The sequence below is a fragment of the Podarcis raffonei genome, chromosome 7, assembly GCF_027172205.1.
Source record: "Podarcis raffonei isolate rPodRaf1 chromosome 7, rPodRaf1.pri, whole genome shotgun sequence".
NCBI lineage: Eukaryota > Metazoa > Chordata > Lepidosauria > Squamata > Lacertidae > Podarcis > Podarcis raffonei.
The window spans coordinates 62,559,960-62,579,172 of NC_070608.1; the positions used below are offsets into that span (position 1 = coordinate 62,559,960).

General features: G+C 42.8%; 1 protein-coding gene across 1 annotated transcript in view; it reads left to right on the forward strand.

Annotated features, from left to right (window-relative positions):
* Positions 1-1,311, forward strand: part of NEDD9 (neural precursor cell expressed, developmentally down-regulated 9) — a 60,261-nt gene extending 58,950 nt beyond the window's left edge. The window contains exon 7 of the mRNA XM_053396909.1: positions 328-1,311. Coding sequence (XP_053252884.1) covers positions 328-837 — 510 coding nt within the window. The 3' untranslated portion in view covers positions 838-1,311. The remainder of the gene's footprint in view (positions 1-327) is intronic.
* Positions 1,312-19,213: the final 17,902 nt, after the last annotated feature.

The following is a 19,213-nucleotide window of genomic DNA, read 5'->3' on the forward strand; positions in this document are numbered from 1 at the left end:
TGGCCAGCTGGCAGGGGGCAGGAGAAGCTGTCCTCTTTTTAGAACACACATTTCTTTATTATTTTATTAAGCATGCAAAATGTACTAAGCTCCTGAAAGCACATGAAAAGCATGGCATCTCTTTCCACAGTCTTAATAGGCAAAGCACAAAACGTGTTTTTTAAAAATGTGTTTGTGCACTCCTCTGGTTTCACCCAAGATTGCTGGTACTCTTGTTTTCCTGTTACCCTATTTTGTCCTCTATCCTGTTGGCACTTAAAGAGCTTGCTATTAGAGGGAATGGCACTTTGAAATCACGTGGCATTGACTCTGCTGTTTGCTTTTCAGCTCAATCAGTTCCAGTGGCTGGAACAAGAAATCACGAAGCCCGTGGAAAACGACATCTCGAAATGGAAGCCGCCTCAAGGCCTTCACCCTGTGAACAGCCCCATGGCCTCTCAGGAAAGGCAGCTGCTTTTGTTTTATGCGGACCAGTGTGAGACTCACTTCATCTCCCTTTTAAACGCCATCGATGCATTCTTCAGCTGCATTAGTGCTGCGCAGCCACCGCGGATCTTTGTTGCGCATAGCAAGTTCGTCATCTTAAGTGCTCACAAGCTGGTGTTCATTGGGGACACCCTCACTAGGCAGCTGACCACTCAGGAAATACGCAACAGTATAATGAACTCCAGCAACCAGCTTTGTGAATTGCTTAAAAGCATCGTCATGTCCACCAAGGTGGCTGCCCTGAATTATCCCAGCACAGCATCCTTGCAAGACATGGTGGACCGGGTGACAGAACTCTCCCATTATGCACAGTCATTCAAACGCTCTTTGGTACATATGGCATCTTACTGAGGCACACAAAAGGGACAGGATCCAATGCAGAATAATGCCTAAAAAAATAAAAGAACTGGAAATGTTTTCTATATTATGTACAAAAATGAAACTTGATCATTTAATTTTATTTTTTTCTAGAAGTTTTATACTAAATATTTTAAATTCATTTTATGGATTAGAAATTATAAAGGGTTTTGGCAATCTCAGCCTGTTTCTTTTATCATTTTAAATACAGTATACATATATAAATATAAAGTGATACTCTGCATGTATGTATATGTTGCAACATTCCATAAAGTTCATTAAGTAAGCACCTTAACAAAAGCATCCGTCAGTTTTATGGTGTATATGTGGCCTGGGTTTTTCAGGATATCCATGAACCGGATACTGTTTTTGCCTCTTGGGGGCTATAGTGTATATTGTATTTTATTGTAGCCTAATTATGTCTTGGCATAGGTTGCTACTAAATAAACGATGCCCTCTTACACTGAAGTCCTGCACATTTCTTTGGAAGCAAAACTCATTCCTCTTTGCCAAGCTATGAAATTCACTCCGACCAGAGGCAGTGATGGCCACAACTTGGAATGGCATTAAAATAAGATTATTAGACTAATTCACGGAGGATAAGGCAATCTGTGGTTACTATCCATGATTGACTACATTGTGGCTTCACTGTCAGAGGGCGTGTGCCTCTGAATACAAGATGCCTCTGGTTAAGAACTTAATTCGTTCTGGAGGTCCGTTCTTAACCTGAAAGTGTTCTTAACCTTAGGGACCACTTTAGCTAATGGGGCCTCCTGCTGCCACTGCTGCACGATCTCTGTTCTTATCCTAAGGTAAAGTTCTTAACCCGAGGTACTGCTTCCAGGTTAGTGGAGTCTGTAACCCAAAGTGTTTGTAACCCGAGGTAACACTGTACTGCAAACCACAGAAGGGGAGAGTGCAGTTGTGCTCAAGCCCTGTTTGCTGGTTTCTCATAGGCATCTTGTTGACCTGACTAAAGGATGCTCAGGAGGCCTTTCAAAGAATGGCCTCATTCTTTGAAATGAGCATGCACAGGACAACAGGACAGCAGCCTTAATTGCTGTCTTGTGAGTGGTATGAATTGTTTCTCTTATAAGAAACAACCAATTAGCAATACAGGATGGGTGGGTGGTGAAAATATCATGTCCTCAGAAACAAGACTCTCTTGTGTCGTACCTCTGTTTAATGGCAAATCTGTAGTTCCTCAAAACTGGACAAGTTTTATGTGTCTGTCATTCACTTGCAGTTGCAAACTGATAATAGTTGCTAAATTGCTGTGGTTCTTATGTAGCCTCGGGGGTACTTGTTCAGAATGCCAATGGATGCCTCTGATACATGGAGATAAGTTTTTTCAGCTGTATAACATTGCACTAAATTGCAGAGCAGTTCAAAGGTGTTCAGCAACGCAGCTGTCTCACCACATCAAAGCTTACCTGTGCTACACAGTTCCCTGGGCAATGATGACTAAACAAAACTAAATGCATGGCAATTCTTGCTCTTGCAAGATGTCTTTCCGCACATGCATAAATTCCTCTGGATTGGAACCACAATGTAGTTCAGATAAAGAACCTCAACCTTCCATATTTACCGGTAAAATACAGGTCTCTTTCACAAAAATGCAGCTCTGGTGCTGCATAAACAGCTATAGCCGCATGATCAAACGACAGCTTTGGATGTTACAGGAATGCCACCAAAATGCTATAGAAATGTCTTGTGCACATCGCTAGTGCAAGTATTCTTTTTAGATGTAGCAAAGAAATGTGTTTGGCCACATGCACAAATCATGCAACTGGTACTAGTGTTTCCATTAACATCCAAAGACACACATTGTGGGATGGGGTTAAACAACTAGGAGCCACACAGTGCTTAAAGGAATACTAAGCAAGGCCAGAAACTGTGATCAGCCTGTAATATGTAGCCTCTGGCATTATATACAATGCAAACATACACCAGCCATAATCCAGTAGTATAGAATATGTTGCGTACAGGAGAACCTGGATTCAGTTCCCAGTATCTACTGTTATAGGTTATCAGATAGAGATGCTAGAATTTTGTCTGAGACTCTGGACCACTGCTTACATCGAAGTGCTAGGCTAGGTGGTCTACTGGTCATATGGTACAAGGCAAGTTCTTATATCTGGAGGAGAACACCAGACTTTTTTTGTAAAGTTTTTTTTAAAAACTATTTCATTTTCTAATGTACAATTTATAATGAACAATTATAACGGCAGAGAAAATTAAAAGATGGGGGGGGGGACACCATACAATGGACACATAGAGTGAGTAGTTGCATGAGTTTAAATAACAAAGCCCATCTTGAAAATGGTGGTTCCATTGTGTAAAGGTAAAGAGACCCCTGACCATTAGGTCCAGTCGTGACCGACTCTGGGGTTGCGGCGCTCATCTTGCTTTATTGGCTGCGGGAGCCGGCGTACAGCTTCTGGGTCATGTGGCCAGCATGACTAAGCCATTTCTGGTGAACCAGAGCAGCACATGGAAATGCCGTTTACCTTCCCGCTGTAGCGGTACCCATTTATCTACTTGCACTTTGATGTGCTTTTGAACTGCTAGGTTGGCAGGAGCAGGGACTAAGCAACAGGAGCTCACCCCATCACGGGGATTCAAACCGCCGACCTTCTGATCGGCAAGTCCTAGTTTCTGTGGTTTAACCCACAGCACCACCCACGTGTATGTCATGCCAAATCACATAAAATGTATCTGGAGGTTCTAGTCCTTGTTAAAATCTCAAATTATGCATAATTTTCTCTATTAGAGCTATTTTCCAGAGTGAGTGCTACCAAGCGTCCAGTGTAATATTTGGGGCTGTTTTCCGTTGAGCTGCAGTTACTCTTTGTGCTGCCAAGGTCATATATAAGACCAATTCTTTTGAACCATGTGAGACTTTTTGATAAGGCAATCGTGTAGCATGTCCTGACTGAGATCTCTTGTTAATGAAAAGGGAGAGAGAGAGAGAGGGAGATGGTTGCTGTAACTATCTTGTTTCACACAAACTCACCTCTTGCAATCGCAGATGCCATATAACTGTGGAGTCAGTAGCAGTGAGGATTAAAGGACAGGTGTACAGGCCATGGCCCATCATGATTGAAAGCTGCCTGGCTTTCTGTGTCTGTTGCTCTATGATCACTTCAGCTAAGAATCCCGCAAGTCTGCAATATTCTTGCACCGCCTGCCTAGCCAGCAGGTTGCCGTTGGCTAAACGTTATTTACAATCCAGTGATAGCTAGTCTACTTAAAATAAGGTCTTTCCTGCACACAGCACGCTTGGTATTATCACAGTCTGTGTTTTTACATGCTTCTCTTAAATACCCAAGAAACAACTGCTCTTCTTTCTCATGCTTCAACAATTAACACCAACAGAGAGCATTTATTTGACTACCTTCCTTGAACTAAGAATGACTGATGGGGGCCATGAAAGCATTTTTTTTGCTGCTGCTCTGCACTTCTGTAACTTCTCTCCTTTCCCAGAAGATTACAGGGCTGGCAGAAAATGCTACCTGACAATCCTAGGATCTCTCTCTCTTTTGTTTCAGGAAAAGCAAGCTGCTAGCCCTTATGTTAGGGAACACAGGCTTGAAAGTACTTGTACAATTGCTAATGAAATCTCCAAAGCCCCAACAGAGTCCTTTTCTGTTTTTTTCCTAGTAGTCAGATGGTGGGACTTGCCCTTCTCCAATGACTAGGAACAGTATGATAAGCAGTTCTTTCTTTCTAGAAAAATAGGTGCCAGTACTCACCATGAAGTTGTTACAGTAAATGCCACACTTTTTAACAACAAAAAGAGGTGCCCGTACTGCATATCCTTGGATACCCCCTGAAAAATCCCCGCTGATGATAAGGATGTAATCCTATATCCAGCTACCTGGAAGAAAATCCTGCTGAAGTTAATGGAATTTTCTTCTGAGTAGACATGTAAATGAATGCCCTGCAAATAATGCAAAAGGAGCAAAGGATTAACACAGGTCCCAGCTCTGTTTTCAGGTGACAGACAAGCTGGTATTGGTTGCTTTTTACCAAATCTTCGTTCATTTTATGTGGCATAGTTTTTACCTGAATTTAACGGGGGCGAAATTACTTGGGGGACCTTGAGATACGGGCTTTAAATACCAAATATGTTAATAGAACAGCATGCCCTCTTTGGAAGTATCTTGGAGAGCAGGAAGCAATTGAACATGGAGGGACATGATGTATTTTGAGCGGTCGTAGATATTGCTTTCCTAGGACCTTGATCTCGCGCATTAATGCTGAGAGAGCTTGAGATCTCCAGAAATAGCACCAGGCCTTAACATTGCGTCTGGCATAAGTATTTAGAACTGCTCAGCTAAAGGAGATGGGCTCATCTCCTGTTACCAGTAGAAACATTTTAAAAAGAAAAAGAAAAAAAGCTAAATTCAAGTTGGAGGCACTTCTGGTTTTTTTTCCCTTCATGACTTTTTTTCTTTCAGGACTTTGTGGTTCATGATTTGTTCTTTGTGCATGGTGTATGTCTTACATAACAATGTTGTAAATTGCAATATATGAACGGCATGATCCAGCAAACACTACCTGCAAAGTAAGCGCCTTTGAAATTTTAATGGGGTTTTAAGCATTCAGCTGCATGCCAGTTTCATCAAGTTCAAGGTTGTGCTTTATTGTCTCATTTGAAGGACATATGAAGCCCAAGTCCTGTGGGAGTGCATTGCTTCCCATTGTCTTCTGTCCGGAGGAGAACTTTCCATATGCACGGATATTCCCCTTTGTACATGTCAAATTTTCCTTGTTCAGAGAAGCTTCTCACATTGGCCTCTGGACTTGCAGCCTACACTTGCTTCAGAGCACCACCACCAGCCATGGTCTCTCTTGTGCAGATGTGGAGGTATAGGTAGTCTCTGGCCATGATCTGCAGTTGCACATGTGCAAAACTCCCAGTCAGAGCACCAGAAATGTTCAGAGCCTCTTTCACTCTCCATAAATTGTGGTGGGAAAGCCCTCTTTCATGGCCCACATTGCTCACTGCTGGGTTTCTCAAGCGATGCCTATATAAGGCAAATAAATTTCCTTTTGCACATTTGTTACCGTGTAAAATAAAAATCACCATATATACAAAGAATGCTTTTAAAACAAAACTCTTTTGTGTTGACCAATTTTATTGTCATCTCCCATTTTGTACAATATGTTTTCTCCAGATGGGGATCAGTCGTCCAAAAGACAAGTTACGTAGTGTTTTGTTTTCCTTTAGCTGGTATTATCAATAGATGCAATTTAAAATAATGTAAGCTAAAAAAGCAGATCCCTGGCCCAAGGAGCACAGAAATGTAAAAGCCCTGCTAAATCAAGTCTAGCACCCTATTCTCCCCAGATTCCTATGGGAAGCCTGAAGGAGGATAGAAGCACCACATTAATCTTTCCATCTGTGATTCCCAGTGGGTGATACCCAGGGGCATGTTGCCTCTGACACCGAATGTCATGCCTGACCATCATGGCTAAGCAGCCACCCAGCTCCAGTAGTGCAACAACTATTGGTCACCAAGTGGAGGTTAACATTCCTCTGCACTGAAAGGTGCATCCAGTTAGCTCAATACTTTGTACTTCTACTTTTGGCTCTCCTTCGCTAGATGAGAATAACCCAAATTTCAATAGAGTGTGAGGCACCAAAGGGAGAGGGGGAAGTTAGAGAAGCAGTAACGGGGGATATGGAAGTAAGTTTAGCTATACAAATTTCCAGGGATCCTTTCAATGATTATCCAGTTTCCTGAGGATAGATAAATGGGAAAATTACATTAACATAGAGGTTAGTACTTAGGGTTGCCCAACAAATCTGGGCAAAACTGAGAAAAGCTCAACAACTTTGGCCAAAAAAGTTAAAAGCTCAACAACTTTTGTGTCCGGATTTTCACTTTTTGAAATATGGCAACCCTATTAGTACTGAAAGTTTCCTATTCATCAGAGTCTCCCAAGACTGAGCATATTCAACTATTCTGTGATCACATCATGCAAGCACAGAATATGGAACTTGATGCAGAAGTACTGTATTTTTCGCCCCATAGGTTGCACCGGCCCATAGGGCGCACCTAGGTTTCTTTTGGGGGGGGGAAATAAAGGGGGGGAAATTATTTTCCCCCAGGCGCGGGGCTGGGGCGGGGGAAGCCCGAGCTTCCCCTGACCCCAGCCCCCAGAACAGGCTGCTATCCGCAAGCCTAGGGAGCCCGGCGGGAAGTCGCGCCAGTCTCCCAAGGGTTGCACAGAGCTTCCTGAAGCCTGGAGAGCGAGAGGGGTCGGTGCGCACCTACCCCTCTCGCTCTCCAGGCTTCAGCGAAAGCCTGCATTCGCCCCATAGGACGCACACACATTTCCCCTTCATTTTTGGAGGGGGAAAGTGCGTCCTATAGGGCGAAAAATACGGTAATCCTTTCAAAAGTCTGAGCTTTCCTCTCTTTGTTAAAGACAAAAAGAACTTCAAGCACTTAAGGTTGCAGAGGCAGACGTGAATGTTTGGCTCATGCCTGGTGAAATTACAGACACCAATGAAAAGGTGACTTGAGCAGGCTTCAAAGCTCAGGGTTCAAGTGACCTGCAGTTGCGCCTTACCTGCACCATATAAATGATGCAAAATCGATGAAAACTTGCTTAGTTTAATCAGGACTCTGACTCCAACTCTTCATACTCACAGCCTGGCGTAACATGAAAAGCTGCACAGAAGTCTTGTGGAGCTTGGAAATAAATTTTGCAAGGAAGTAAATCTCCTATCTTCTGCCGCCTTTAACATTCCTGAGCTTTTAAAGGTCCAGAATCTGGACTGCAGCACCTTTACTTGCTGAGAAAGTTCCCTAGACAGTAACTTTCCCCCATTGTTCTTCTGTAGCGAAGCTTCCTTGCAAATATTCTTCTACACGGTCAGCTTTATTTATACTTAACCTGCAGTCTGAAGCAGATTTGTCTATGTTACAGTCATTTTTAGCAATGTGTCATAAGTCAGGCACATCCTTTGTTAGGAAACGGCAGCTGATACATTGCCATGGGGACAATATAGTTAGCTAATTGCTTCCTAGTAGAGGATCATTTTTGGAACTCTCTGAATGGAGGGGGGGGGACACAATTGGAGAATGGGTCTGACTTTCTTCCCAGTTAAGGATGATGTAATCTAGGCCTATGTGAAAAATGAACAAAAGGACAGAATTCAGTTTTGAGAGTTCCCTGTGAAGGGAGTTTGATGATTAAACCTCTCTAAGAAATGTATCAACAAATCTCAGCACCCTTAACAAGCTATAGCTCCCAGGATGACTGTGGTATCATAGCACTTCTTACCTTCCAACATTTCTTACCTTCCAACATTTCTCCAGTAAAAATAGGGACACCTGTTCTATAATAATAATTTTACTATTTATACCCCACCCATCTGACTGGGTTGTCCTAGTTACTCTGGAGGCTTCCAACATATATAAAATAATAAAAAAATATTAAACATTAAAGAACTTCTCTATACAGGGCTGCCTTCAGATGGCTTGAGGGTTCGGATAACTCCATCCCCTCCAACATTCTCCAATGAAAAGGATGTCCTAAAGAAAAGTGGGACATATAGGGACTGAATCAGAAACTGGCATGGCTTCTGTAAATCTGGGACAGTCCCTGGAAAATAGGGATACTTGGAGGGTCTGCAAATGTGGTCTAAGTCCAGGTAAGTTCTGTGCTCCTGTAACTTCTCACTAATCGCAGAAGTGAGATGGGAATAAGTTGAAAGGCAACTGGCCTTCTTTAAACACTGAAGCACCTGAGATCCCTGTATGAGCCATACACACAATCTACTTGGGCCCAGAGCATAATAACTCAGGGAGGGAGGAGCCCTGAAATGACTTTTCTCGGTGAAATAGAAAGGCCACAGGGAACCAAATGAGTCAAAGGCCTGGCTCCACAGTCTGGGAGGGACTGTGTTTTATTTCTTAGATGTAGGTCAGTGCCAAAGCTTCAGGCATCAGCTTCGGGTTTTTGGAAACTGACACCAGATGCTAGATGCCACTGGTGTGCCAAACCCTGCAAAAGTTTAGAAATGCCTAGGCAGAACAATAACAATTGTGAGCATGTGGGCAGCTATGATGGGCTTTGCATTTCCCCCCAGTCCCTTCAGAACCACCAAGTGTCCCTATTTTCCAGGGATGTCCCTGATTTAGGGAAGCTGTCCTGGTTTCTGATTTGATCCCAGAATGTCCCACTTTTCCTTAGGATGTTCCTATTTTCATTGGAGAAATTTTGGAGGGTATGGAGTTATCCGACCCCCGAACCATCTAAAGGCAATCCTGTATAGGGACATTTTTTTTAAAAAATGTTTAATGTTTTATTATGTTTTTATATATGTTGAAAACTGCCCAGAGTGGTTGGGGCAACCCAGTAAGATGTGTGGAGTATAAACAGTAAAATTATTGTTATGGAATGGGACGTCCCTATTTTCATCGAGGAAATGTTGGAGGGTATGGTCCTTTTAGACATAATTTTATTAAGTGGACTCAACTCAAGATTGTTTACTGTGTCGGAGAATGAATGCAGTCATCAGAAGGCTCCCAGTCAGCCTTTTCTGTTTAATGTTTTAGCAGCAGAGCATTAAAAACATTTTTGTCCACACTCCCACCCCAAAAAAGCAACATAGAGCAATCCCTGTGAAAAGCTTGCATTTGATGCTCTGTAAAAGGGGGTCAGGAATGATGTTGTTGCAGCTTGTGGGTTCTGGATAATCTATCCTGGGCTCTTTTCCGAGTCAAAGTTAAAAATCTCTGCCTCCAGCTATGTGGAAATGGAAAAACCCAGGAGGATGAGTGGATGGGGACATGAAAGAGAGAGGTGGATTTTCACCGTCTTTTCATCCGAAGAGACATTGCTTCTTTTTTTGAAAGATGATAAAATTCCTGAGGGCAGTCTGCACACAAATGCTTTTATCTTTCAGGCAGATTTGAGCAGGCTATCAATAGCTGTAATTAATGTGCCTTCAGACAGGAATTAAAAATAACCTTTGTGCTTTGTGCTGTACTGGCTTTTAAAGGAAACAGGGCAACCTTCCTGAAAACAAATAGCCTGCTTGCACTACATTGCAGATCAGAATTCTCAAAGTCCTTTGCTGTAATGGAGCTTACATTAGGCATTCCACTTTTCAGAACCACACGCTGTCTGTTGAAGAGCTTTTTAGCCTTTTTCAAGCATGGCGTTGGCCGTTGGTGCCATTGTAGCAGGAAGCCAGCTGCAACATTATTATTATTATTATTATTATTATTATTATACTGTATCTCCATTTCAAGGAGCTTGTTAGGGAGGTTTTTATTTATAACATTTACCATCTCACCTGCCTAAGGTAGCACCTGTTGTCCCCCCACGTCATCTTATCCTCACAACAAACCTGTAAAGTAGGCTAGGCTGAGAAAGGGAGAATGACTGTCCTAATATTGTTCAGGAAGCTTTGTGGCTGAGCAGCGATTCGAACATGGATTTCACGGGTTTCAGTCCTTGCATCTAACTGCCATTATTGGCATCTATCTGTCTCGAGAGACAACTGAGTGGGCCTCCGGGGGTTTATGGTAACCCTAAAATATACACACTTCAAAATGTTGCGGTACATTTGGGGAGTCAAGAACCACGTTGCAAAATCTGAAGATGGATGAAATGCAAAGGGTAATAACATTCCAAGCTGCTCCAGAGGCACAGATCAGGTCAGTTTGCACCGGAATCCACAGAAAATAAAATTCGTCCAGCATCCCTATGCCTGAATTACATTGTGCATTTTTGAGAGGCAAACTCAAGTTACCTACATGTGGGCTATGGTAAGGAAAACTTTATTGGACAGAGCTAGTGGGCCATCCCAAGAAAAACAGCAGGACCTACTGTCATTTTGAGGGTTTAAAATGATCCCTTCTAGAAGTTTCTCCACTGAAGTAATCATTAGATGCATGCTGATTTTATTACAATGTAAACCACTTCACATGGCTCAGAGCTGTGGGATGGCTCAATGTCCGGCTCAAGCTAAAAATAATATTTCCTTAGGCTAACATTTGCAACACATTTTCCCCAGTTCAGTATAATGTCGCCTTATATACTTTTAAAAAATATTTTAAAAAATACTTGTTTTAAACTTGTGGGTGATGGGGAAGTGATCAGGAATAGAGTACTGTGGATTTCTGTTTCTGATAGGGAACTTTACCAGTCATACTTAAGTAGCTCAAAAAGCTTGCCTATATCTACAGAAAAGTTGGCTCAACAGAATAATGTATTATCTGTCAGATGGGTTGTATTCACTGGTACCAGCAGAGCAGCAAACATTTGTGCCAATGCTGTACACCCTACAGCAGTATCTCTCAACAAGCCAGAAGACAGAGACAGTGTTAGAAACTGAGATATGAAAGCTAGGAGCTAAATGGCACCTAAAACCTAGGTTATGGGTGCAACAACGGAATGTCTAGGCGCACTTTTTTATGAGACGAATACAAAGCTGAAAATGAATGAACTTGCAGTTAAAATATTATGTTCATTTTTCACACGGTCTAGTCTTAAGAGGGTTTCTTCTCCAGTCTTCAGAGAGTAGCTGGGAGTGGGAAGGCAGAAAATGGTCCTCCTTTCCTTCCACTCTGGAGTTTTAATCTGAAATCTTAGGTGCAGTATTGTGCCCAGAGCTCAGAAACTGCTCACCCTCATGAAATTCCCTGTCGCAAAATGCGCCTAGAATAATGTGAGTTTCGAACACTGGACAAAGAAGGAAGAATGGAGGAAGGTCTCCCTCCTCTGAGGAGAAAGGGACAAAGGAGACGTTGAAGGAAATTAAAAGGTGAGGAAAAGCTGGTATTAATTATCAAATTTTTTAAAATTATAAACAACCAGGAAATAGAATGGAATGAGAAAAGAGGGAGTGCAGTATTTTTAGCTTGGTCCCTCATGCATCTACTTGTGTAACTTTCTATTAACAATGCACCACAACAGACTGAAATATTTTGGTTATCAGCTTCATCAGTGAACTAAAAGGCATCAGAAACCTCCCTGTACAGAAACAGGACAGTCTGGAATCTCTCATCCTTTATATCTGCACTACAAGCAACGATGTACGCTTCAAAGCCCTTCTTCAACTTTTTCCAGTTGTTAGCCACATTGCCTTGAAGCACGGGCTTCCCTGGAGAGTGGAATTATCCAAACTTAGCTTTCCTCCATGCTTTCCGTGCTTTAAAGCTCTGTGTCCAATTGCCCCCTCCTTTTTCTTTTTCTTTTTGCTCCAGAGCTTTCCCCACAGAAGTCCACTCTTTAAAGCTGAATCAGAGCAAATGGCAATCCATGGAAACTCCATGGATTGCTGTTTACTCTGATTGGTTACGCCAATCCTGCTTCTGTTTACCACCATTGTGTGACTGATGGGCCTCACTCCTTTTCAGCCACCTCAATTGGGCCCTGAGGGTAGAAAGTTTGAGAGCCTCTCATACAGGGACAAGGAACAGCAGGTGTGTTCTAGAACACCATACCCTCCAACATTTCTCCAATGAAAATAGGGATGTCTTATTCTATTATTATTATTATTATTATTATTATTATTATTATTATTATTATCCCACTCATCTGACTGGGTTGCCCCAGCCAATCTGAGTGGCTTTCAACATACAGAATGTTAAAGCATAATAAAACATTAAACATGAAAAATCCTTCTCTGTACAGGGCTGTTGTCAGTTGGCTTCTAAAGGTTGTACAATTGCTTATCGCCATGGCTTGGGGGTGACATAACTCCATACCTTTCAACATTTCTCCAATGAAAATAGGGATGTCCTAAGGAAAAGTGGAAACATTCTGGGATCAAATCAGAAACTGGGACGGCTTCTGTAAATCCAGAACTGTCCCTGGAAAATAGGGACACTTGGAGGTCTGGAACACTCTCTTCCTGAGATACAGGGAACCAGGCAGAGGGCCTTCTCGGTAGTGGCGCCCTCCCTGTGGAACGCCCTCCCACCAGATGTCAAAGAGAACAGCAACTACCAGACTTTTAGAAGACATCTGAAGGCAGCCCTGTTTAGGGAAGCTTTTAATGTTTGATGTATCACAGTATTTTAATATTCTTTTGGAAGCCGCCCAGAGTGGCTGGGGAAGCCCAGCCAGATGGGCGGGGTATAAATAAATTATTATTATTATTATTATTATTATTATTATTATTATTATTATTATTATTATTATTATTTGCATGCTGAGATTGAGGGAAAGAGACAGGAGAATGGAAGGCTGGCCACACATTTATAAACTAGGGAGAGAGAGAAGAGTAGAAATAGCTTCCAGGCACAGTGGATATCTGCGTGAAGAATGTGCGTCAATGGTTCGTAACTCAGAGACCCGCAAAGCAGTGATTATTTAGCTGAGGAGGACATTGGTTGTGGTTGATGTGCCTCAGGCAATTGTGCTACCCCAGATATCACATGAAAGAAGGGCACTTGTTATAAAACACCCTCCTGGATCTTTTAGTTCTCTGTGAGCTATAAGCTATTCACATGTTGCATTGTTTTCGCACCAGGGAACTTTCGAATAAGAAATAAACACACTCATGATCTGAAGCGATGCAGCCATAAGCCACAAGGAATATACGGCATTGCAAGCGACCTGACGTAAGGCTTATGCAAGGTCCTGTCTAAGGGGAGCGGTGGAGAGAATGGAATTTTTAAGTTGGGGTGATGACAGTTAAAACGGCTTTTCCTGAGGCAGTTTTACCAAAGTCTCCTCTGTTCAGATAACATGGTTGGGGAGAGAGTAAGGAGTCCTGTAGGCTGGATACTTTATTTGGGCCATGTCTTTCCTCCTGATTTAAGACCCTCAAGGCAGTGAATTATAAATATTTGATTGAAACAACTTGAGCTTTCATTAAATGAATAAAACCATTCCATTCTAAATCCCCCCCTTTTTTTGTATAATCTGGGGCTGGGGAACCGGTGGCTCTCTAGACCAGGGTTTCCCAAACTTGGGTCCCCAGCTGTTTTTAGACTACAACTCCCACTATCCATAGCTAGCAGAACCAGTGGTCAAGGATGATGGGAACTGTAGTCCAAAATCAGCAGCAAACCCTGCTTTAGATGTTGGCTGGGGAACCAGTGGCCCATCAGACCTAGCTGGTGATGAGAATTGTAGTCCAATCAGGACAGCTCTGGTCTAATCACTGTGACAAAGAACACAGTGACTTGGCTAACCTCTGTGAGCAGGAATAGGGCTTTCTTGTTTCTCCCTTCCTGGTATAGCCCCTTGCATCCTATAGGAGGATGCTTCCGAAGGTTGGGAGACCCTGTGGAAAAGCATGGGATGTAGGCCAAAGGGTTTCAGCATAAAGAGAGAAAATCTGTAAAGTCGGCCATCTTGAATCCAAGCTGAAACACTGGGGACTTAAGCTACATTTTCATCTTCCTTCCCCCTTCTTTTTTTAAAACCTGATCCAGTTCACCGCTGCACACCTGCACACCTCATCTGGGCTGCAGGAAGACTGCACCACTTCTGGAAATGAGTGTTTATATCAACCTGAGTTTGTACTGAACAGTAGTACCTCGGGTTAAATACTTAATTCGTTCCGGAGGTCCGTTATTAACCTGAAACTGTTCTTAACCTGAAGCACCACTTTAGCTAATGGGGCCTCCCGCTGCTGCCGTGCTGCCAGAGCATGATTTCTGTTCTCATCCTGAAGCAAAGTTCTTAACCCGAGGTAATATTTCTGGGTTAGCGGAGTCTGTAACCTGAAGCGTATGTAACCTGAAGCGTATGTAACCCGAGGTACCACTGTATATGGTGGGTGTGGAGGGAAGTGCAGCAATAATCTTGGTGTCAATACAGTGCAATACAGTACATGTTGTTGTGGAGCAATTCACTCCTCCCAGTGGCCTCCTCTTGACTACTATTATTTGCTAACTTGGGGCAGCTGTTATGGAGGGGACACTTCTTCCTGTTAGTTTTGATAGGCTGCATGTGGTCAACATAAACTCAATTTTAAAAGTGATGGAAAGCAGAATCATAGAAGTGTAGTGTTGGAAGGGACCCTGAGGGTCATCTAGTCCAATCCCCTGCAATGCAGGAACCTCAACTAAAGCATCCATGGCAGATGGACATCTAACCTCCTAGGAAGTAGAATCCACCACCTCCCAAGGGAGGCCGTTCCACTGTCCAACAGCTCTTACAATCAGAAAATTCTTTCTGATGTTTAGTTGGAATCTCCTTTCTTGTAACTTGAAGCCATTGGTTCAGGTCCTACCCTCCAGAGCAGGAGAAAACAAGATTGCACTGTCTTCCATGTATATTTGAAGATGACTATCATATCTCCTTTCAGTCTCCTCTTTACCAGGCCAAACATACCCAGCTCCCTCAACCATTCCTCACACAACTTGGTTTCCAGACCCTTGATCATCTTGGTCGCCCTCCTCTGCACACATTCCAGCTTGTCAATATCCTTCTTAAACTGTGGTGCCCAGAACTAAACGCACGACTCCAGGTGGGGTCTGACCAAGGCAGAATAGAGTGGTGCTATTATTTCCCTTGATCTTGACACAACCTGCTGAAACAGGCCAGCATTCTGTTCTTCTAGCGGCTAACCAAGTTCTTATGTGATGTTCTGAGTGCAATTACCAACAAGTGGTCTTCAGAAGCCCACTGCTCCCAAAATAATAACAGCATGGCATGAGGGTGTACAACTTTCTAAGTCCTGCAACGTCCTTGGGGGTGATGTTCTCTATTGCAAGAGCAGCTGGAAAAGAGTTGCTGCTCTGACTCAAATAAATGCACTTCTTTGACCACAGCAGCCAAACAATCGCCTCCTCAGCGTCCTAAGTAACCAAAGGCCTTGTGAGGAAGAGAACACGAGGCTCATGTCATCATTTGTCCTGTCAGCCAAACTGAGGTATGACATGCCTATTATTAGTACAGGGCTTGTTTGTTTTTTAAATAGATGGCTGCTGTTCCGTTTATTCATTTTCATGCTTTAAAAAACCGGGCACGTTTCAGAACTGGCTTCAGCCACCAGTGTGTTGCTAAATTGGTTGAGAGGTGCCATCTTGTGGTGAACCAACACAGAAACCATGGTCTTTTAATTGTAGTGATTTTGCTAGCAGGATCCTGTTGCAGGAAGCCCCTCAGTCATGTTATACATTGTGTGGACATTCCTCTTCCCTTAGAAAATGATGTGAATCTATCAAGGGGGTTTCTGAAAAAATTTGGCTGAGCAGGACGCTCTAAAGCTACCTTAAACTTTGCTTCACACAAAAGCCAGTTACTCCTTAATCCCTTCTTTACTGATGTCTCAGAATAATCCCATGCCATCTACTTAGAAGTACGGTAACTCCTATTGAATACAGGACTGCAGCCTAAAATACAGAACCCCCATCTGTTGAGTGTCAGGAATGGCAGTCAGGAGCAGGTTGGCAATAAATCACACAGCATCAGTGAAGTTAAGTCTTTATTCAAGGAAACACGGTTGGCCCAGAAGGCCAGGCCTAGTGAGCATAGCAACTTGTCCCGATAGACCTTGTCCCTATGAGGCAGTTGGTAGGGACTGAAGGTCTCCACCTTCCCACTGCTGTCGAAGTGTCCTCCTCCTCCAGGTCCTTCCCAAGCAATCTGAGACTGTCGCCTGTCTTTGTTCCTCCTTCTTCATAACTCTTCTGCTTCTGGGAGACCAGAGGAGAAAGGAGCTTGTTGCAGCAGGAGGGGAAAGACACCTATGACTCTTCACCAGCCTGCCTCATCTCTGCCTCTGTCCCTCCCTCCTCTCCAGCCTCTGCTTCTGTCTCTGCTTCTGGGCTTCTCTCTATCACAGATTCTGCCCACTCACCAAACCCAGTTATTTCTTCAACTTCCAACACCTCCTCCCCCCACTTGTGGTTGTCCACCAATCCCTTGGCTCTGAGCCTTCTTCCCTTGGGGGCTCCCTAGATGGCGCCTCACACCACTTCTCTGAATCCAGCCAGTCCTTGAAATTGAAATAATTCCAGACTCAATTTAAACCTAATTTGTTCCAATTTTAAGAAGGCTTCTATCAACAGATGATTTTGTTGCGGTCTGAATTTCATAGTATTTTCCCAGCTAAACTTTGGAACATAAATTAACAGATAATCAACCAGCAGCCTTCTCCCTCCCCCTTTTTATTAAAGCAGAAGCTTCAGTATCTCTGTACATCATCAAAGTAATCCCCCTAGTAAATGTCAGGGCTTGCTAATATTAAATAATTACTGTATTTATTGCTGCCTTGATTTTTTTAGATAAGGCTTGAGAAAGCATGAAATTAATAACACAAAGTTGAAAAGAGCTGTCTACAGCTAGTCATCAAGTCATTTATATAATTTTCCCTTTATTGCTTCAGGCTAGCTGTGTTTGGATTGCCGTGTGGGGAGCTACTGGTGCTGACTGCAAGCTTGCAGGCTTCTGATTTTTCGAGGTGCCCTCTTCTGATTTGGCTATTATACAGTAGGAACAGACAGATCTGCCCATTTCCAACCTGTGTCAGTTTGGCAGGCCATTCTGCCAGATCTTTTCAGCAATGATTTAAAAATGTACCAACGAAACTATGTGGGGGAAGTTATTTCTTGAAATAAAAGCAGTTACTGGACAAAACACTTTCAGATATCCAGAGCTGGATCTGCACCCCTAGTGCAAATCCCTAGTAATGTTTCTCTTAGTGGCAGCCTGGCTCATAATGAGCTATGGGAAGAAAAAGGGGTGTGTGGAGCTTCTTTGAACAAACCGGTGTAATAAATTAGGGTGAATAATGCTTATGGGGGGAAACGGCTAATAAAATAAAGTTAGCACAATGTATGAAGCATAAAGACACTTTTGCAACTGACTGGTGCAGGTTTATTATGACTAAAAATGAAAATAAAGGATTCCCCTCACATTCTAAAACTTTTAGGTTAGCATGAGCTGCAGGGTAGGAACTTACATTATTTTGAATGTGTTGCCTAAACTCCAACTTCTGGGTTAGAGCGGGATATTTTATGTATGATATTGTTATATGTTGCAAGAATCTATTTTTTTAAAAAGCATTTATAACAAAATACGCATTTAGAATGTCATCTTGTTTAGCATTGTAGGAAAAACAATTGTTGCGGCCTCTCCTGGCCTGAGATTGCCCGGCCAGAGTTATTCATGCTCCTGTTACATGAGGGTTAGATTACTGCAATGTGTTGCTTGTGGGACTGCCATTTAGCTCCAAGATATTCCTTTGGTTGAAATAATGCCGTGCTCCCAGCCTCACTGCCACTGCCTGGCTGTCAGAAAGCCTTGCTGATCCACTTGCCAACCACCCAGAGACCTACCAGTAAATCCCAATCTACCTTCTGCCTACCCCGGCTCCAAACCTTTGGAAGCGGGCAAGCCATAAATTAATCATGTGTACAAAAAAAAATCCAGATGCAAAACGTTTGGGCACCCATATCAAGCCGGGTTGCTTACATTTTATTTGTCAAGTTACTGGTGGAGTCAGTTTTAAGTTAAGAAATAATAATTAAAAAAGAGAAAATAGTTAGCATGATGGAGTCAGAACACACAAAAACATTTGGTACAGTATACATATTTAACCACTGAGCACAGGAAACCTCATGTGTTGTTGCGGCCTTCTACGTATAACGCTGGCCATGACTGATGTTGGAACATCTGCAGGTGTAAACTAATTCACTGCGAATGTCACCGGGAGCAGCAAAACTACTTATCAGCTGTGATGCAGTGAACGGCATATCCCAGAGATGACTGCAACAGCAGTGCTGTGAATGTACGATTCAGACTGTGTTATTTTACAAAGCTACCTGGTGTTTCCACAATGTGACACCTACTAGTTGCACCGCGGTAGAGACAAAGGAGCATTTTGTAAGCAAACGGATCTTAAATGCAATCTTCATTTTGGAGGGGGGAGGAATAATATCTACTATTATTTCTGTTTATGTCTGCATGCTGAGTGTTCACCCCACTCATCTGCAGAAGTCGTAAGGATGTCGGCAGCTAGCAGGTCAAACTACTGAATGCCATACTCATTAAAATGGTTGCAATACTAACAGAGGAAGCGACAAACATAAAACTCTCAACTCCCTTGCATGTATTAAAATTCCATAATGTTTGAAGAAAAGATGAGCAACAGCTAAAATGGGTTTTCTTAAACGGGTCCAAATGAAATAGCTTGAATTTTAGGTGCAACGGGGGACAAAGAGCAGGTTTGTTTGTTTTTTAAGGCAAAATTCCCAACTGCAAAACACATGTCACAACTGGACACTACGTGCAAAGTGACACACACACAGCGCCACTCTTGCAAGTGGCAAGCTATATAGAGAGCACATGCCCTTATCTCCTATGAAGCACTTTCACATAGTCAATTGCCCATGCTTGCATAGGCAAAAAGCTGCAACCCTTTGTTGTTGTTATT